The sequence below is a fragment of the Podarcis erhardii genome, assembly GCF_964252035.2.
Source record: "Podarcis erhardii genome assembly, chromosome: 14".
Classification (NCBI taxonomy): Eukaryota; Metazoa; Chordata; class Lepidosauria; order Squamata; family Lacertidae; genus Podarcis; species Podarcis erhardii.
In genome coordinates this window covers 1,196,084-1,210,902 of record NC_138503.1, presented here as the reverse complement: position 1 = coordinate 1,210,902, position 14,819 = coordinate 1,196,084, and the positions used below count along the sequence as shown (strand labels likewise).

The 14,819-nt window shown below is 45.8% G+C and overlaps 1 protein-coding gene across 4 annotated transcripts in view; it reads right to left on the bottom strand.

Moving 5' to 3' along the window:
* Positions 1-1,411: 1,411 nt before the first annotated feature.
* ACSBG1 (acyl-CoA synthetase bubblegum family member 1) overlaps positions 1,412-14,819 on the bottom strand; it is a 30,354-nt gene continuing 16,946 nt past the window's right edge. For all 4 annotated transcript variants that reach the window (XM_081838943.1, XM_081838945.1, XM_081838944.1 and 1 more), the window contains 8 exons: positions 12,207-12,356; positions 10,041-10,217; positions 9,223-9,404; positions 7,232-7,462; positions 5,973-6,190; positions 4,237-4,376; positions 1,776-2,022; positions 1,412-1,504 (listed from right to left, as the gene is read on the bottom strand). In XM_081838943.1, the coding sequence (XP_081695069.1) occupies positions 1,428-1,504; positions 1,776-2,022; positions 4,237-4,376; positions 5,973-6,190; positions 7,232-7,462; positions 9,223-9,404; positions 10,041-10,217; positions 12,207-12,356 (1,422 nt within the window). In that variant the 3' untranslated portion in view covers positions 1,412-1,427. The remainder of the gene's footprint in view (positions 1,505-1,775; positions 2,023-4,236; positions 4,377-5,972; positions 6,191-7,231; positions 7,463-9,222; positions 9,405-10,040; positions 10,218-12,206; positions 12,357-14,819) is intronic.

Genomic DNA, 14,819 nt, shown 5'->3' with positions numbered 1-14,819 from the left:
AGTCCTGTGGCATTTAGTACAAATTAGTATGTTTAACTTCATTTGCTACAAAACATAACTTTAAAAAATATGGTTATGTTTTCAACAGACATAGTGTTTGAATCTGAATTGTTTCCAGAAGCTATAAATAAAGATGGAGAAATTTAGCTTAGTTCACATTTTAATGTGACCATACCAAATTAGTGTGTCCCAAAACAATGCAGGAAACAAAAACGCAGCTAACTTTCGAAATTATACTTCTCTGAATTTTGCAATGCAGTTCTCCAACCAAAGGTATATATCTTATAGGAAAGTGTGCATAAAACTACATATATTGGTCAAAATTAAAGTCAAAATGTATCTTACTTAGGAAAACTGCATACTAAATATGTATATTAGGAGAATCCTACTCACTGATTGTGACAATAAAGAATCAAAATTGTAGGGTTGGAAGGGAAGCCGAGGACTGTCTAGTCCAACCCCCAGCAATGCAGGAATCTCAGCTAAAGCATCCCTGACAGATGGCCATCCAACCTCTGCTTGAAAACCTCCAAGGAAGGAGAGGCCACCACCTCTCCTGGGAGTCTGTTCCACTGTCAGCTCTTCATGTCAGAAAGTTCTTCCTGATGTTCAGTCAGAATCTCCTTTTTTGTAACTTGAAGCCACTGGTTTGGGTTCTGCCCTCTGGAGCAGGAATAAACAAGTTTGTTCCATGTGACAGCCCTTGAGATATTTTTAAATGGCTATCATTTCTTCTCTTTGTCTCCTCTTTTCCAAGATAAAACATACCCAGCTCCCTCAACCGTTCCTCATAAGGCTTGGTTTCCAGACCCTTGATCATCTTGGTTGCCCTCCTCTGCACATGTTCCAGCTTGTCAGTATTCTTAAATTGTGTTGCCCAGAATTGGACACAGTATTCCAGGTGTGGTCTGACCAAGGCAGAATAGAGATTTGTGTATTTGGAGAAATGCACACTAAAATGATGGTGAATTTTAGTGAATGCTTTCTTTAAAGAAACAAACTGATGTTGAAAAGTTGCAAATCCTATTTAAGATTGGACTGAAAATGAGACATCACAACTGGCGGATTGGTCCATCCCTATCAATAAGCTGAATGAAAATCTATATTCACTGGAATGAATATTGGATTGATTGGCTGGCCATCTGTCATGGATGCTTTAGTTGAGATTGCTGCATTGCAGGGGGCTCAACTAGATGACCCTCTGGACCCCTTCCAACACTGATTCTGGGGTGTGTGCTTCTCTCTGGCTTCTGTAGCCTAATTAGCATTTAGAAGTGGAACCCAAAACGTGCTCTTGTTAGTATCTGGTGCTCCTCTTCAAAATGGTGGTCTTCAAACAGCTTCCTTGGAAAGATGGTCTTACATATTCTACAGAATGTGTGTTTCTGTTCTATTGGAGCTTGAAGAGCAATACTGGACGGCTGACTTTATTTTTTGTAAAAGGAATCAATTTCATCTTTGTACTTCTCAACAACAGTTTGCCGCTTTAATTTCATGGTTGGACCTAAAATGGAAATGAATTGATATTAGCAGTTTGTCATGAGGAAAGTGTGTGTGGAAAAGGTGGATTCTAATCCAGAGGCTTAATGATCCCAGCTGAAGAACTGCATATGACGGATGGAATACACCAGAGATCCTGCAGTTCTACTTTACTGGATACATTTACCAAAGTCAAACCCCAAATTTAGCAGTCTTACTATCCCTCCAAAGAGATATATCTGGAATTTTTAATATAACTGAATTCCAGATTGTAACCCAGCCCTTGGAAAACTTACCAAATTCCCCACCGGAAATGGAAAAATCCTTTTGTAGAACTGCCCACTTCTGAATGCGCTGAACATTGGCCGCTGCCCGTCCATTGACTCTGTCTATGCCATCTTGGATGGCCCGATAAACAGCCGGATCTCTTGTCCGCACAACCTCAGACACTTGAGTGGCTCTGCTGCCAACTTTCTGGCAAAACTCCCTGGCTTCTTGGGTCAGGCTGTCCGTAGGCTCAGAAGTCTCAGGATCCACTGCACACTGGAAATGGGGAAGGAGAGCGTGGTGAAATAAACAGCTTTTTATTATTTGTTAAATTTATATACTACCCTTCATCTGAAGATCACAGGGTGGTTTACAGCATAAAGTGTTCACACAGGTACTTATGTGGCAGTGATCCTGGTGTGGAAAGGGGACCTGCTAGTACCAAGGAGGCTACCCAGCCTGAACGTCCCTACTGCCTCAGAAAGAGAACCCCGGCCGGATCTGGCCAAAGCTCCATCTAGTCCAGAGGGAGGAACCTTTTCCAGCCAGGCCACATGCCCTTTCGGGCAGCCTTTGCGGGGGAGAGGACACCTGCCAGTGGCAAAAGGAGCAGAGCAGCAAATGTGGATTTGTTTCATTTTTGCTACATACAGAGAGTCTTACATCCAGACAAGCCAGAGGATTTGCATTCAAGGAGAGCAGAGTCACTGAGAGTTGTGGCTTGGGAAGAGCTGAGGGTTCAATAGTGAAGTCGGGGGGCATCTCTGTCTTGAGGCTTCTCATCTCAGACCCAGAGCTTCCAAGTCCTGGGACAGTATTGGATTCTCTCTTTGTCAACTCCCAATTAAGGGCCAAGGTAAGCTGGCAGCTCTCAGCCCTTTGGGGCAGCAATTTCCATTGACTCCTAGGAAGAAGCCTCTTCTGAACTTAGCAGTTTTGTTGGATGAGTCAAGTTCTGCTAACAGGAGAAAGGTAGAGAAGCGTCTCTCTGTCCCATTTTCTTCTCCACACTATGCAGTCATCCACAGTATTTAAAATGCAACAATATAAAAGCAGCAAGTAAATGTAAAAGAACTAAAAACTGCAGCAAGCCCCAGAAAGCATCTTGGAATTTAAAGGAATAAAAGCACATGCTTAAAAAAATGCAGAAACAGAATTTTCAAAGCAGCACAATGAGAGTTAAAAATTTAGAGAACAGAAAGTTCTGGAAAAGATGATACTGCATGTACCAGCTGAACCATTTTGGGGATGGCATTTCATAGACCAGGGAGAGCTACACCCTGCCATCGCTGATATTAGGCAGTCCTGGCTGAGAGCCTGATGGGAGCTGGAATCTGACAACATTGGGACGGCATCTGGCAAGAGGCATAGGAAGGTCAGGTGGTAACCAGTGCGGAAAATTTCTTGTCACCCCCCACACTGAATTTTTTAAAAAAAATTGCCTGCAAAAATGGTTTTACGTTATTTCATATTTTCTTATTCTGGGCCTCTAATAACAAGTAGACGACTGTGGACAGATACTTAAATCTACAGGATGGATTGTGTTTAGGCTTGTGTTTTTTTATTTATATTTATTGTTTATTTATTTAATAAAATTTATTTTAAAAAACCTACAAAATTGTTTACCAAAACAAAAAACACCGCAGCAGTAAAATCAAGAAAAATTAACAATCCTACTTTAGAACATACAAAAGCTAAAATATAAAGATTAAAATTCCTTCAACTTCCTAAGCATCTAGGTATGCTTGCCTAAAAAAGAATGTTTTTAGCAGGTGCCCGAAAAGAGTCTAGCAAAGGGACGTGCTTTGTTGCAAGAGGCAGGGAGTTCCAAAGGGCAGGTGCTGCCACACTAAACCATTCAGTACAGATATTATGTGGAACGTGTAGTAGTGCTTGAAACTACTGAAGGGGAGGTTTTATTTATTGTGATTTCACCATGCTCTATCATCTGAAAAGGAAACCATTGATTTAAAAAACGATTGCATGGCAGCAATCTAGTCTCATCATGATCAGTGGGACTTATTCCTGAGCTGACGGTGCGTAAGATGGGCTGCAATCCTATGCACCCCTTGCATCCAACTTGTACCTAAAACTCTGCACAAGCCTGCACCAGAGAATTGTAGCGTTGGAAGGGACACTGAGGGTCATCTAGCCAAACCCCTGGGGATCTCCACTAGACCATGCCTGACCGATGACCACCCATCTTCTGTTTTCCCCCTCAGCCATTTTCCCAAAAAAAGTTTTTAATGAACCGCCCTAGTAGGGCAGTAATTGTTCCTTGATAATTTGTCACCCCCTCCATGATGGCACCCAGGGCGCACCGCCCCCCTTCCTACGCCCCTCACCCTCCCTTCAGGAGACACCACTGCCATAAGCAGTTTTCCGTGGAGAAGGTGTCCCCCTCCTGCTCAACACCAAGTGAGTGAGCGGCTGAATTCTATGCCTCATTTGTACATCTGCCAGAAATGTTTAACTGTGCTGCACCTGTACCTTTAAAGTCAGTAACATGGACAAGAATTTCTTCTGATCTCCAATCAGCATGGCGTTGCTCACAAGAGGCAGCTCCCTCTTGACAGCATCTTCGAGGGAGACTGGAGGGATGTTTTCACCCCCAGCTGTAATCAGGATCTCTGAGAAGAGGAAACACTGGTTTGCACTCAGAGAGAAACAGACAGACAGACAGACAGACAAGGCATTCCTCATTGTGGAGTTTAGATCTCACTCTTTTACTTATGGATGGCTTAGCTTGCTTTCTGATGAGTCAAACCAGAGGAGACATTAGGAAGCCCAAAGAAAGGACATGCATGTGCCTTCTAGGATGGGGGAGAAATTTGCAAAATATACGCCCCGTCAGGCATCCTCCAAAATCCACACTTCTCCAGGTTTTGGAGGACAGTTCTTCAGTCAAGCAATGCATACAAAAAGTGTGCCAAAAAATAGTTGCCTAGAATAGTGAAAATAGCAGGTTATACTGCCTTGTGTTTGGGAAATTACTTTGCAAAAAATGTTTATAGTTGCCAAAATTGCATTTTTAAAAGGTGGATGTCAGGAGAAATTTGTACTAGATACAACTGGATGTAGTTGGGGTTGCTGTTGCAAGGGGGGGGGGGGCGAACTGTAACAGGTTGTATGTCTGGCAATTTAATTCTTTTTTAAAAAAGTAATTTTGAACAATCAATGTGTGACTGTGTAGAACTGAACTGAAGATTGGGAAGATGAGAAACTGAAATCGTTTTATTTGCCCATCTGTAGTGCTAGCCCAATTTTCCATGGAAGAAGAAAAAAGAAAGTGGGGAAAATGTAAAGCCCTTGCTATGGGACTATGGGGATGGTGGGGGGAGAGAGAGAATTTTGTTTCTGTCTGTAGTTTAATGAGAAACTACTTAATTCACACTTCAACATGTGAACTGAAACACAATTATCCTTTGAAATATAGAGGATTAAAAAAAAAAAAAAAGCAAAGTGATGTGGAAATGTGAGAAGCCAAGTTTATGGTCAGAATAATGAGAAACCGAGAGAAACTGGACAAATTTGTCCATACCAGGATTGCATCCACTACACTGGTGTGCTGAGGGGGACTATGTGGCTTGGAGAACCACAACTCAATGTACATTGGGAGCAGACAAACCCAGGTGTAAGGGCTTCCTGAGCTGACCTCACTCCCACAAGGACCGGAGGAGAAAACCTCCAGCAGAGAAAGATTTCCCCCATCACCTTTAAACTGGAAATGCCTGGTGTTGAACCCAGAAACGTCTATGTACAAAGCAGATGTTCTCCCTCTGAAACACAGCTCTTTCTAAGGTGAGCAGCTGAGCCTCTGTCACCCTGTGGAAATGCTAGACTGAAGTGCCAGCTGCAAAACCACCAGAAGGGGGCAGGACAGGACAATTCACTGCAGATTTGGAATAGTAAAAGAGCAGGAGAGGAGAAAGCGAGATTGCCAGGGCCAGACCCAAAAATGGAGCCCCCTCCCCACCAAGGAAGAAGGAGTGAGGGAAGATCTACATCTCAGGCAGCCTGAGGTGGTTGCCTCCCCTTGCCTCAGGGGTGGGCTGGCCCTGTAGATGCTAACAAGGGGAGAAGGCACAGGATGCTTGGTTGATGAGGGTCCCCCTAAAAACACACCAAGAAGGTGTGACCCTCTCCACTGAGCAACCCTGGTGCTAAGCATGCTGGCCTGCTGAGAATGACTAGGTCCCAGGAAGTGTTGCACAAGGGCATTTCACCTTTAATTCTTCCTGTGACGTAGAGGAACCCATCGCTGTCCATCTTCCCCAGATCTCCAGAATGCAGCCAGCCATCCTCATCAATCGCTTCCCTGGTCTTGTCCTCCATGTTTAAATAGCCCATGAAAACAGTTCGCCCCCAGAAGCAAATCTCCCCATTGCCATCGTCGTCCTTGTTCATTAACTTCACTTTGCAACCTGGGACAGCTTTGCCGCAGCTGCAAGGGAAAGAGAACATGAGGAGCAGCAGCGATAGCACCAACAGCCCAAAGAGCGGATAGTCGCATCATCGTGGTCCTCCCCCAGCAGGCCTAACCCCCCCCCCCACAAGCCCTGCTTGGGCAGGTGACAGGGCCCAAACGTCCTCCAAAGTCCTGCCTGGGTCCCTTTTCTGAGCTCCCATGTGGAAAAATAAATAATTGTGTATGTTTGTTGGGGGGAAAACATGTGAGTGTTCTGACACACAGATGCTGTAAAACTCAGAGCCCCAGAACTGGAGTTATTCTGTAGTCATAGAATCATAGAATCATAGAGTTGGAAGAGACCACAAGGGCCATCGAGTCCAACCCTTTGCCAAGCAGGAAACACCATCAGAGCACTCCTGACATATGGTTGTCAAGCCTCTGCTTAAAGACCTCCAAAGAAGGAGACTCCACCACACTCCTTGGCAGCAAATTCCACTGTCGAACAGCTCTAGTCTTGGAGGAGTTGGGGAAGATGGCTCCAGCTTAAAATAAAAATAAAAATAGATGGCGAGCATCTTTTTTAATGCACAAGGCTTCGGAATTATTCGACTTCAATGGCACTGGGGGACAAAGGCAAGATGGCAGCTGGAAGCTTTAAAAACTTTTTTCAAAAAAAGTTAAATGTGCAAACATCAGCAGTGGGAAGGAATACAGCTAACACCGTCTGGTTCCCCTAAGCCCTTCTTGTCCCAGAAGCAGCATTACTCAATACCAGCATTTCTGTACTTTATTTTCACTGATACATGGATTCAAATACATACTTTACCTCAATATATGTATTTTTGAACCACATTACTTGGGCTAGAGAATTGCATTGCAAAATTCAGAGAAATGCAAGTTTCAAAGATGACTGTATTGTGGCTTGTGAACAGTTTCAGAAAGCACAAATTAGGCTGGTTCGCGTTTCAGTGTGAACGGAATCAAATTTCTTACCAATCCCTAACTGAGGGCCATTGACCTGACTGCAAGATTGTTTCTGACCAGGTTGCAAGAACAAAGATGGCACAGCTTTACCTGTAACGCCGGTAAACATAAGGGCTGGACATGCAGTGGGGGCCAGTGGTCTCGCTCATCCCGTAAGCTTCATACAAAGGGATGTTCAGGCCCAGGAAGAAGTGCAGCGCTTCTGTCGAGAGAGGAGCGGCTCCACAGAAGTGCTTCTCACACCGAGAAAAGCCCAGAGCCTGGCGGATTCTAGCAAGTACCAAAGAGTCTGCTAACCTCATTCGAAAGGGCTTTAAATCACTATGGAAAATAAAAGAGGAGGGAGGGAGACCCCCCCCCCAAGAGAAATGGCAATAGCTTTGAGATACAGAAAAAGAGGCCAAATGAAATTTTTTTCTAACTGACATCAAGAATGGAACAATATGCAAAGCAGCCACAGGGAAAAGGCCCCCCCCCAGGAAGCTGCCTAGAATAATGTCTCTTCCAGTCTACTCTACTGTGCATCTGCATCAGCACAACCAGACACCTTCCTCTGCCCCAGCTTCAACCAAACCTGTCTCTTCTGCATAGGTCTCTGCAGCCACAGCAGGGGCTGCTACCTTCCAGCAGTTTGACTTCTTTCCCAAAAACACACTCTTCCATTGTCTCCCGAGACAGACAGAGGCCAAAAATGCTCTGCTCCAGGGATGGGCCACCTGTGGTTTTCCAGGTGTTGTTGGACTACACCAGGGGTGGGGAACCTCAAACTGGAGAGAGGAATGTGCCCCCCCCCCAGTTTTCAGCTTCTGGCCCTCAGTGTTCTCCCTCCTGTAGGGTGTAATCCACTGGTGCAGTCAAATGCAACATTCCTTATTTCCCTAGAGTGGGCACAGGGAGGGGGACATCCAGTCAGGGGAACTTCCTGTTCCTCTGGTCTGGAGCATCCTCCCCCTGCATGGGACCTGGGAGATGGGCATGGCTCTGGCTGACTCCACAGAAGAGCTGAGTCTCGCAGCAATTTTCTCAGTCTGGTTTTGTCTTTCTGCTGTCTTGCTTCTCTCTTTTGCTGTCATGCTGGTCTCCTGCAGCCATTTTGTTCTCTTAATGTAATTTTGCTGTCTGCTGGCTCTCAGCCAGCAGCACATGAGTTCAGTCTCCATATGAGATGAACTCACACTTTCTTTGTGTAACTATTAAGAAAAGTCTGCCTTTCAGGGATCAAATCGTGAACTGAAATGTGAGTAAACTTTTTGTTACTTTACTCAGAAAGACTCTTGTGTCATTATTCTTTTAGGAGGGATTAAAGGGGACACCAGGAAATAATCTTAACTAAGAGATTCAAACGAATCTACAAACTAGCTTCCAGCTATATTGAGTGGAATCTGCTCTGCTACATCACTTACTAGCGTGAGTGAAGGAAGGGTAATACTTATTCAATATATTCTTTCCTACTATCTTTAACATTCCCACACCTCCACCCCCTTCAAGGGCCTTGCCTCACATTCTCTTGGAGTGTCTTTTGCAAGGCTGGAATGAAGGGAGAGAAGAAGGCCTTTCCCCCCATTTCCACCTGGTATTTGTCTCATTCAGCGCTATTTCTATTTCTAATAATAATTTGTTTTTCATACCCCGCACATCTGACTGGGCTGCCACAGCCACATTGGACCTCGCCCAACAGAATATAAAAGAGCACAAGGATACTTCAAAAATTAAGAGCTTCAAGTTATAGGACTGCCTTCAGATGTCTATGAAAAATCAGACCTTTGTTTGTTTCCTTGACATCTAATGGGAGGGCGTTCCATGGGGAGGGCACCACTACCGAGAAGGCCCTCTGCCTGGTTCCATGCAACTTGTAAAGGGTCTCTTGCACTCTAACTTTGATGAACTTGGCTAGTTTTTAGCTTCTTCTAAAATGACATGAAAACTGAAAGTTTCAGCTGAGTCTTTTGTCACCTACAAAAACCACCTGACCTTTTTAACCTGGAAAAATGGAAGTCTACCCTGAGCTTGTTTGTAAGGACTAGGAGTCCCTGGTGCTAATCTCTGCTGAATCTCCTGCTGGCCAGATCTGTATGACATACCTATAAGAGGCACTCAGGTTTTGTTCCAAGCTGACCGACATGGCCCAAGAGAGGATTTTCTTCTTCACAAATCCAGATTGAGAAGAGGCATCTTTGATCTTTTCCATGATCTTCTCCCACACCCGGGGAACTCCCATATGTGAGGTGGGCAGCGCCTCTTTCAGGGTACCCACCAAGCCCCCCTAAGAAGACCAAGAATGGATGGCAAAATTGGAAAGCAGAGACTACAGACAACCAAAAATTGCATAGACAACACAATATAGCCTGACACTAGCTAGCTACTCCTATTTGGCTACATATTGTTGATATTTCTGAGGTCAAACAAAGCCACTTGAGAGTGAAGGCAATCATTCCTAGACAGGAATTGCCCTCACTCAGAATGGGTGAAGCTTCATTTCAGAGAAGACCCCATTGTTGAAAAGAGAGGACGGCTTTTTGTGGCTACCAAAGACATTCTCAAAAAGTGCTCCCTTTCGGCTCAGCCTGAGTTCTGTAGTTCTTTCAAAATCTACAGACTCTTTGTCCAGGAAGGGACAGTTAGAATAAAGACATATATCTGCAGTCAATGATACTTTAACCATCCTGATCACTAGTCTGACTTTACACTTAAAGGGTGTTGAAGGGTTTAATCACCCCTGAAGGCAGTAAATTACTGTTCCCCATATAGTCTGCTTCTTATTGTTTCCCAGAGGGGTTTCCAAAGCTTTAAAGGGTCTTCTGCATCATCTCACTGAAACACACCAAGTTCAACTTGACAGTTTTGAAGAGTGAAAAATAACTGGGGCATTTTTATTTTTTACATTTTTTTGTACAGAGACCTTTAAGGCATCCGGCTCTGCAAAGTAGACCTGTTCTCCCCACTTGATTCCAGTCCAGAGGTCATAAATCTGGGCTGCAATGTGGCTGAGAGGAAGGTAGCTGACGATGGTCTCCTGCTGGATTTCAGCCGGCTGCATGTCCCCTGCCCGGCTGGCATGGGCTGAAGTCCAGGTTATCTGTGCAGATAAATACAGAGGCGTTAGATAATGGAGCAGATGTCCTTTGACAACGAGGAGCCCTCCATCAGCAAAGACCAAGGTCACATTCACACCATGCATGGAAAACACTGAGTCCACTTGAAGCAATTCATGCCTTGCCCCAAATAATTCTGGGAGTGGGAGTTGGTTCAGGGGGCTACAGTTTTCAGAGTGGTTTAGCAATCAATCCCTTTCCCCAGAGAACTCTGGGAATTGTCGCTCCATGATCAGAGGGGACGGGAGGGGGGATTTTGGCCCACTTCAAATTTGTGTTCACCAATTAGCACTTCTTGAAATGCTACATGGTCCATTAGTCCATTTAGCCTAGTAATGTTGACTCTGAAGGGCAGCAGCTCTCCAAGGATTTGGGAGAATCCCAGGTTGGGATTCAAGGTGGCTTACAATATTTTAAAACATCATTATAAAATACAAAGTAAACCCTAGTTTAAAACAATGGTTAAAATACATAAAAGCACATTTAAAATCAGCATTAAAGTTCACTTTGCAGTGGCAGCTGCCCAGTGCTCAGCATCATCTGCCTGAACAGGAAGCTCCTAACCTCCCAGCAGAAGTATAGACAGAGGGAGCCTGTCTGACCTCTCTTGGGAGGGAATTCCACAACCTGGGGGCCACCACAGAAAAGGCTTTCTCTTGTCTCACCACCAGCTGAGCTTCTGATGTTGTCAGGACCCAGAAAAGGTGCTCCCCGAGGAGCTTAGCACCCGGGCAGATGTGTATAGAGAGATAAAGAAGATTAGACAAATTCATGGAGGAAAGGGCTCTCAAAGTCCACAGTTGGAGGCAGCAGGAGGGGAGGGGCTCTTGTGCTCCGGTGCTGCTTGCAGGCTGCCCTTGGGGGCATCTGGCTGGGGGACAAGAGGCTGGGCTAGATGGGCCGGATCCAGCAGCCAGTCTCTTCTTAGGTTCTTGGGCCCAAACTTCAGAAACAGGCTGGTAGCCAGTGAAGCTGTTTCAGTAGGGAAGAGCTTGCGTCCTGTGACCAGCGCCAGTCGGCACTCTGACCACAGCACTTTGACTAGGAACGGAGTAAGACTGGGAAGCTTTGTGGCATGTGAGGAGAAGGGCAATGGGCAAAGGCTGAGATCAAGCAGGTGCAAGAGCTGGTGGCAGAGAAACTTTCTTCTGAGTCCAAGGCTTTGGTGTCTCCTGCACATCTAAATATGCTTTTCTGCATCATCCTGTGATGCTGTGGCTCCGAATTTAATCACAGGCAGAGGGAAACATACTTTAATAAAGAGGGCATCAGCCCACACATGTGGGCAAGGGATTTTTCCAGGCTGAGGGTGACATTATAAATAACCTCTCCGCTGACAGCTGGCAGGAGCAGGTCGACCAGCCAGAATAGAAATCACGTAGGGAAACAGGAGTCACCAACTTTGCATCCACTGTCAGGGACACAGGAAGCAGCCTTTTGCAGAGGTAGCCTATTGTCTATCTAGCCCAGCACGGTAGACTCTGGCAGGCAGCAGCTCTCTAGGGCCTGAGGGAGTGAGTCTTCTCCATCACCTGCTGTCTGCTTATTCTTCCAGCTGGAGGAGCCAGCAACTGAACCCTGGGAGGTTCAGTGTGCAAATCATGTGGAATATAGCCTTATGCAGACTCAGACCACTGGCTCTTCTGCACTGACTGGGAGCAGCTCTTCATGATTTCAAATGGGTTCATTCCCAGCCCTACCTGCAGCTGCCATGGCCTGAACCATTCTGGTTTGGGTGAAATTTTTGACATTCTGGAGGCAGGCTTTTGAGAGATGTCCCAACAAACCCCATGGATTGTTCTGCTCTCTTGCTTAGAGTTTAAGAAACATTTTTTTCTGTCCTGTTGTGTTCTTAAGGCAAGTCACTTCCAAGCATTCCCACGACCAGGTACTGCCTATTTGAAGCTGAAGACTAAACTGCACTTTCCCGCCATGGGCCAGCCCATGGAGAGGTGGGTGCCTGGAATACACACATTGTCATGGTTAAGCATCACCCCTTTGGGTTTCCCCGTTGTTCCGGATGTGTAGATCAGAACGCAACATTGATTTGGCTTTTGGGACTCAATTAGAGCATCCAGCTCTCCATCCTGGACCTCATTGCCCAACTCCATAAATTCATCCATCTGCAATAGAACAGGAAGGAGAGACATTGCTTATTTAACATCATTTATATAAAGCATTTTTACCCTGCCCTTCAGCCACGTGACTTCCAGAACAGCTCATATAATAATAAAAGCAAGACAGTCCCTCCCTGCTGTCTTACAATCTATAAAAAAAAGCAAAACCAAACACGACACAAAAGAAAAAGGGGAAGAGGAGGGAAGAGTAAAACAAGCAAATTAAATAGCTAATTTTTGGAGTTGTGTGGCAATTCTTATAAGCACCATCTGGAATTCAGGAGCAGATGTCGAAAGCAGGTGGGCTCTCATAAGCTTGAGGGTCGGGACTGTTGTGTTCTGCTTTGGGAGCCTTTTTGCAGGGCGCACGTGCGCTAAATAAATCAGTGAATATTGCTGAACTTCTGTTTCCTGATAGCCTGTTTACCAGAGAGAAATAAAAAACTCTGATCTTTGTTACTCTTACTAAATTCCCCCAACGTACAATTATGTGAATCACCTAATACAGGGGTCAGCAAGGTTTATCTTGCCTGGGCCGGATCAGTCCCATGGAGATCATAGAATCATAGAATCATAGAATCATAGAGTTGGAAGAGACCACAAGGGCCATCAAGTCCAACCCCCTGCTAAGCAGGAAACACCATCAGAGCACTCCTGACATATGGTTGTCAAGCCTCTGCTTAAAGACCTCCAAAGAAGGAGACTCCACCACACTCCTTGGCAGCAAATTCCACTGTCAAACAGCTCTTACTGTCAGGAAGTTCTTCCTAATGTTTAGGTGGAATCTTTTTTCTTGTAGTTTGGAACCATTGCTCCGTGTCCGCTTCTTGGAGCAGCAGAAAACAACCTTTCTCCCTCCTCTATGTGACATCCTTTTATATATTTGAACATGGCTATCATATCACCCCTTAACCTCCTCTTCTCCAGGCTAAACATGCCCAGCTCCCTTAGCCGTTCCTCATAAGGCATCGTTTCCAGGCCTTTGACCATTTTTGGTTGCCCTCCTCTGGACACGTTCCAGTTTGTCAGTGTCCTTCTTGAACTGTGGTGCCCAGAACTGGACACAGTACTCCAGGTGAGGTCTGACCAGAGCAGAATACAGTGGCACTATTACTTCCCTTGATCTAGATGCAATACTCCTATTGATGCAGCCCAGAATTGCATTGGCTTTTTTAGCTGCCGCGTCACACTGTTGGCTCATGTCAAGTTTGTGGTCAACCAAGACTCCTAGATCCTTTTCACATGTACTGCTCTCAAGCCAGAGATTTCTCTGTGGGCTGGATTGCACCCGCACACCCGCAATTTTCGGGCTCTGCGTCTGCGCAGATGCAATTTTTGGCATCTGCACGTACGCAGACACGATTCCCAGTGCCATGGAAGCGAGTCCCCACGCTGTGCCGGTTTAGCGCAGTGTGAGCGGGCAGCTCAGTTTGGGAGCAGCTCATGGGCCGGTCAAACAACCTTCACGGGTCGCTTCCGGCCCATGGGCCTTATGTTGGTGACCCCTGTACTAAAGACACTTGCTGCAAACACGCTCAAATGGTAATGGCAGCTTACCCCTCACAGAGCTACAGTTCCCAGCACTCTTAACAAACTACAGTTCCTGGGATTCTGGGGGTGAAGTGCTTTAAATGTATAATGTGTAAGCAGACGCTTACTGGAGAGTTAATCTAACTGAAGTCAGTGATAGGGGCTGATCTGAAGCTGCCCTTATCTACACCAAATTGTTTGTCAAGTCTAAGGCATAGCTACATGATGATAAAGAATGGATGTTTGAGCTAAAGATTCCTGAACCCACGTTCCTTGCTCCTCCGTGAGCCAACGTCCTTTTCTGCCCTCTGCGCTCGCTGGGCAGGTGCCATCCCTCTGTTTATGGGCCAAGGATTAGTTCTCCTTCCCTGGTGACGCTTCATAATGCCCTCATCCTGGCCAAGTGATCCCTGTCATCCCATGAAGTGCTAATCCTTCTGCTCCCAAGCCACCTGGCTGCGGATTTCTTGGCAAGCTCCTGCAGCAGGGTAAAGTTTCCATTTCCACAGACATTTGATGCCGCCATTTGAAAAGGCTGGGCTGCATCTGAAGAGCAAAGGGGAAATGAGCCCCAGGGCTCTTCTGCAGAGGCTTCAGGGAATTCATGCAGAATGCCGTTGTAGCCGGCATGGGAACCTGCAGCCCAGAGGCTTCCCTCTCGCCTGCCTTCTTGGTGCCCTGGCCTGCCTGGAAAGTGCCCTTGAACTGCAAATGTGTGTCAAGTTCCTGTGTGGCCCCTGCCGGGCTGCCCAGAAGAGAATGCGGCCCTTGGCTTGAGAGAGGTTCTCCCATCCTTGCACTAAAGGAAGAAAGAGACTCACTGAAAACAGTCCTTGGAATATTCTGCTTGCAGGATAACAAGCTCACCAACTATTCTGCATGCACAATGTATTCCAAAGAAAAGCTGTTCTTTACTATTTTTAACAACTTGCACTCCTG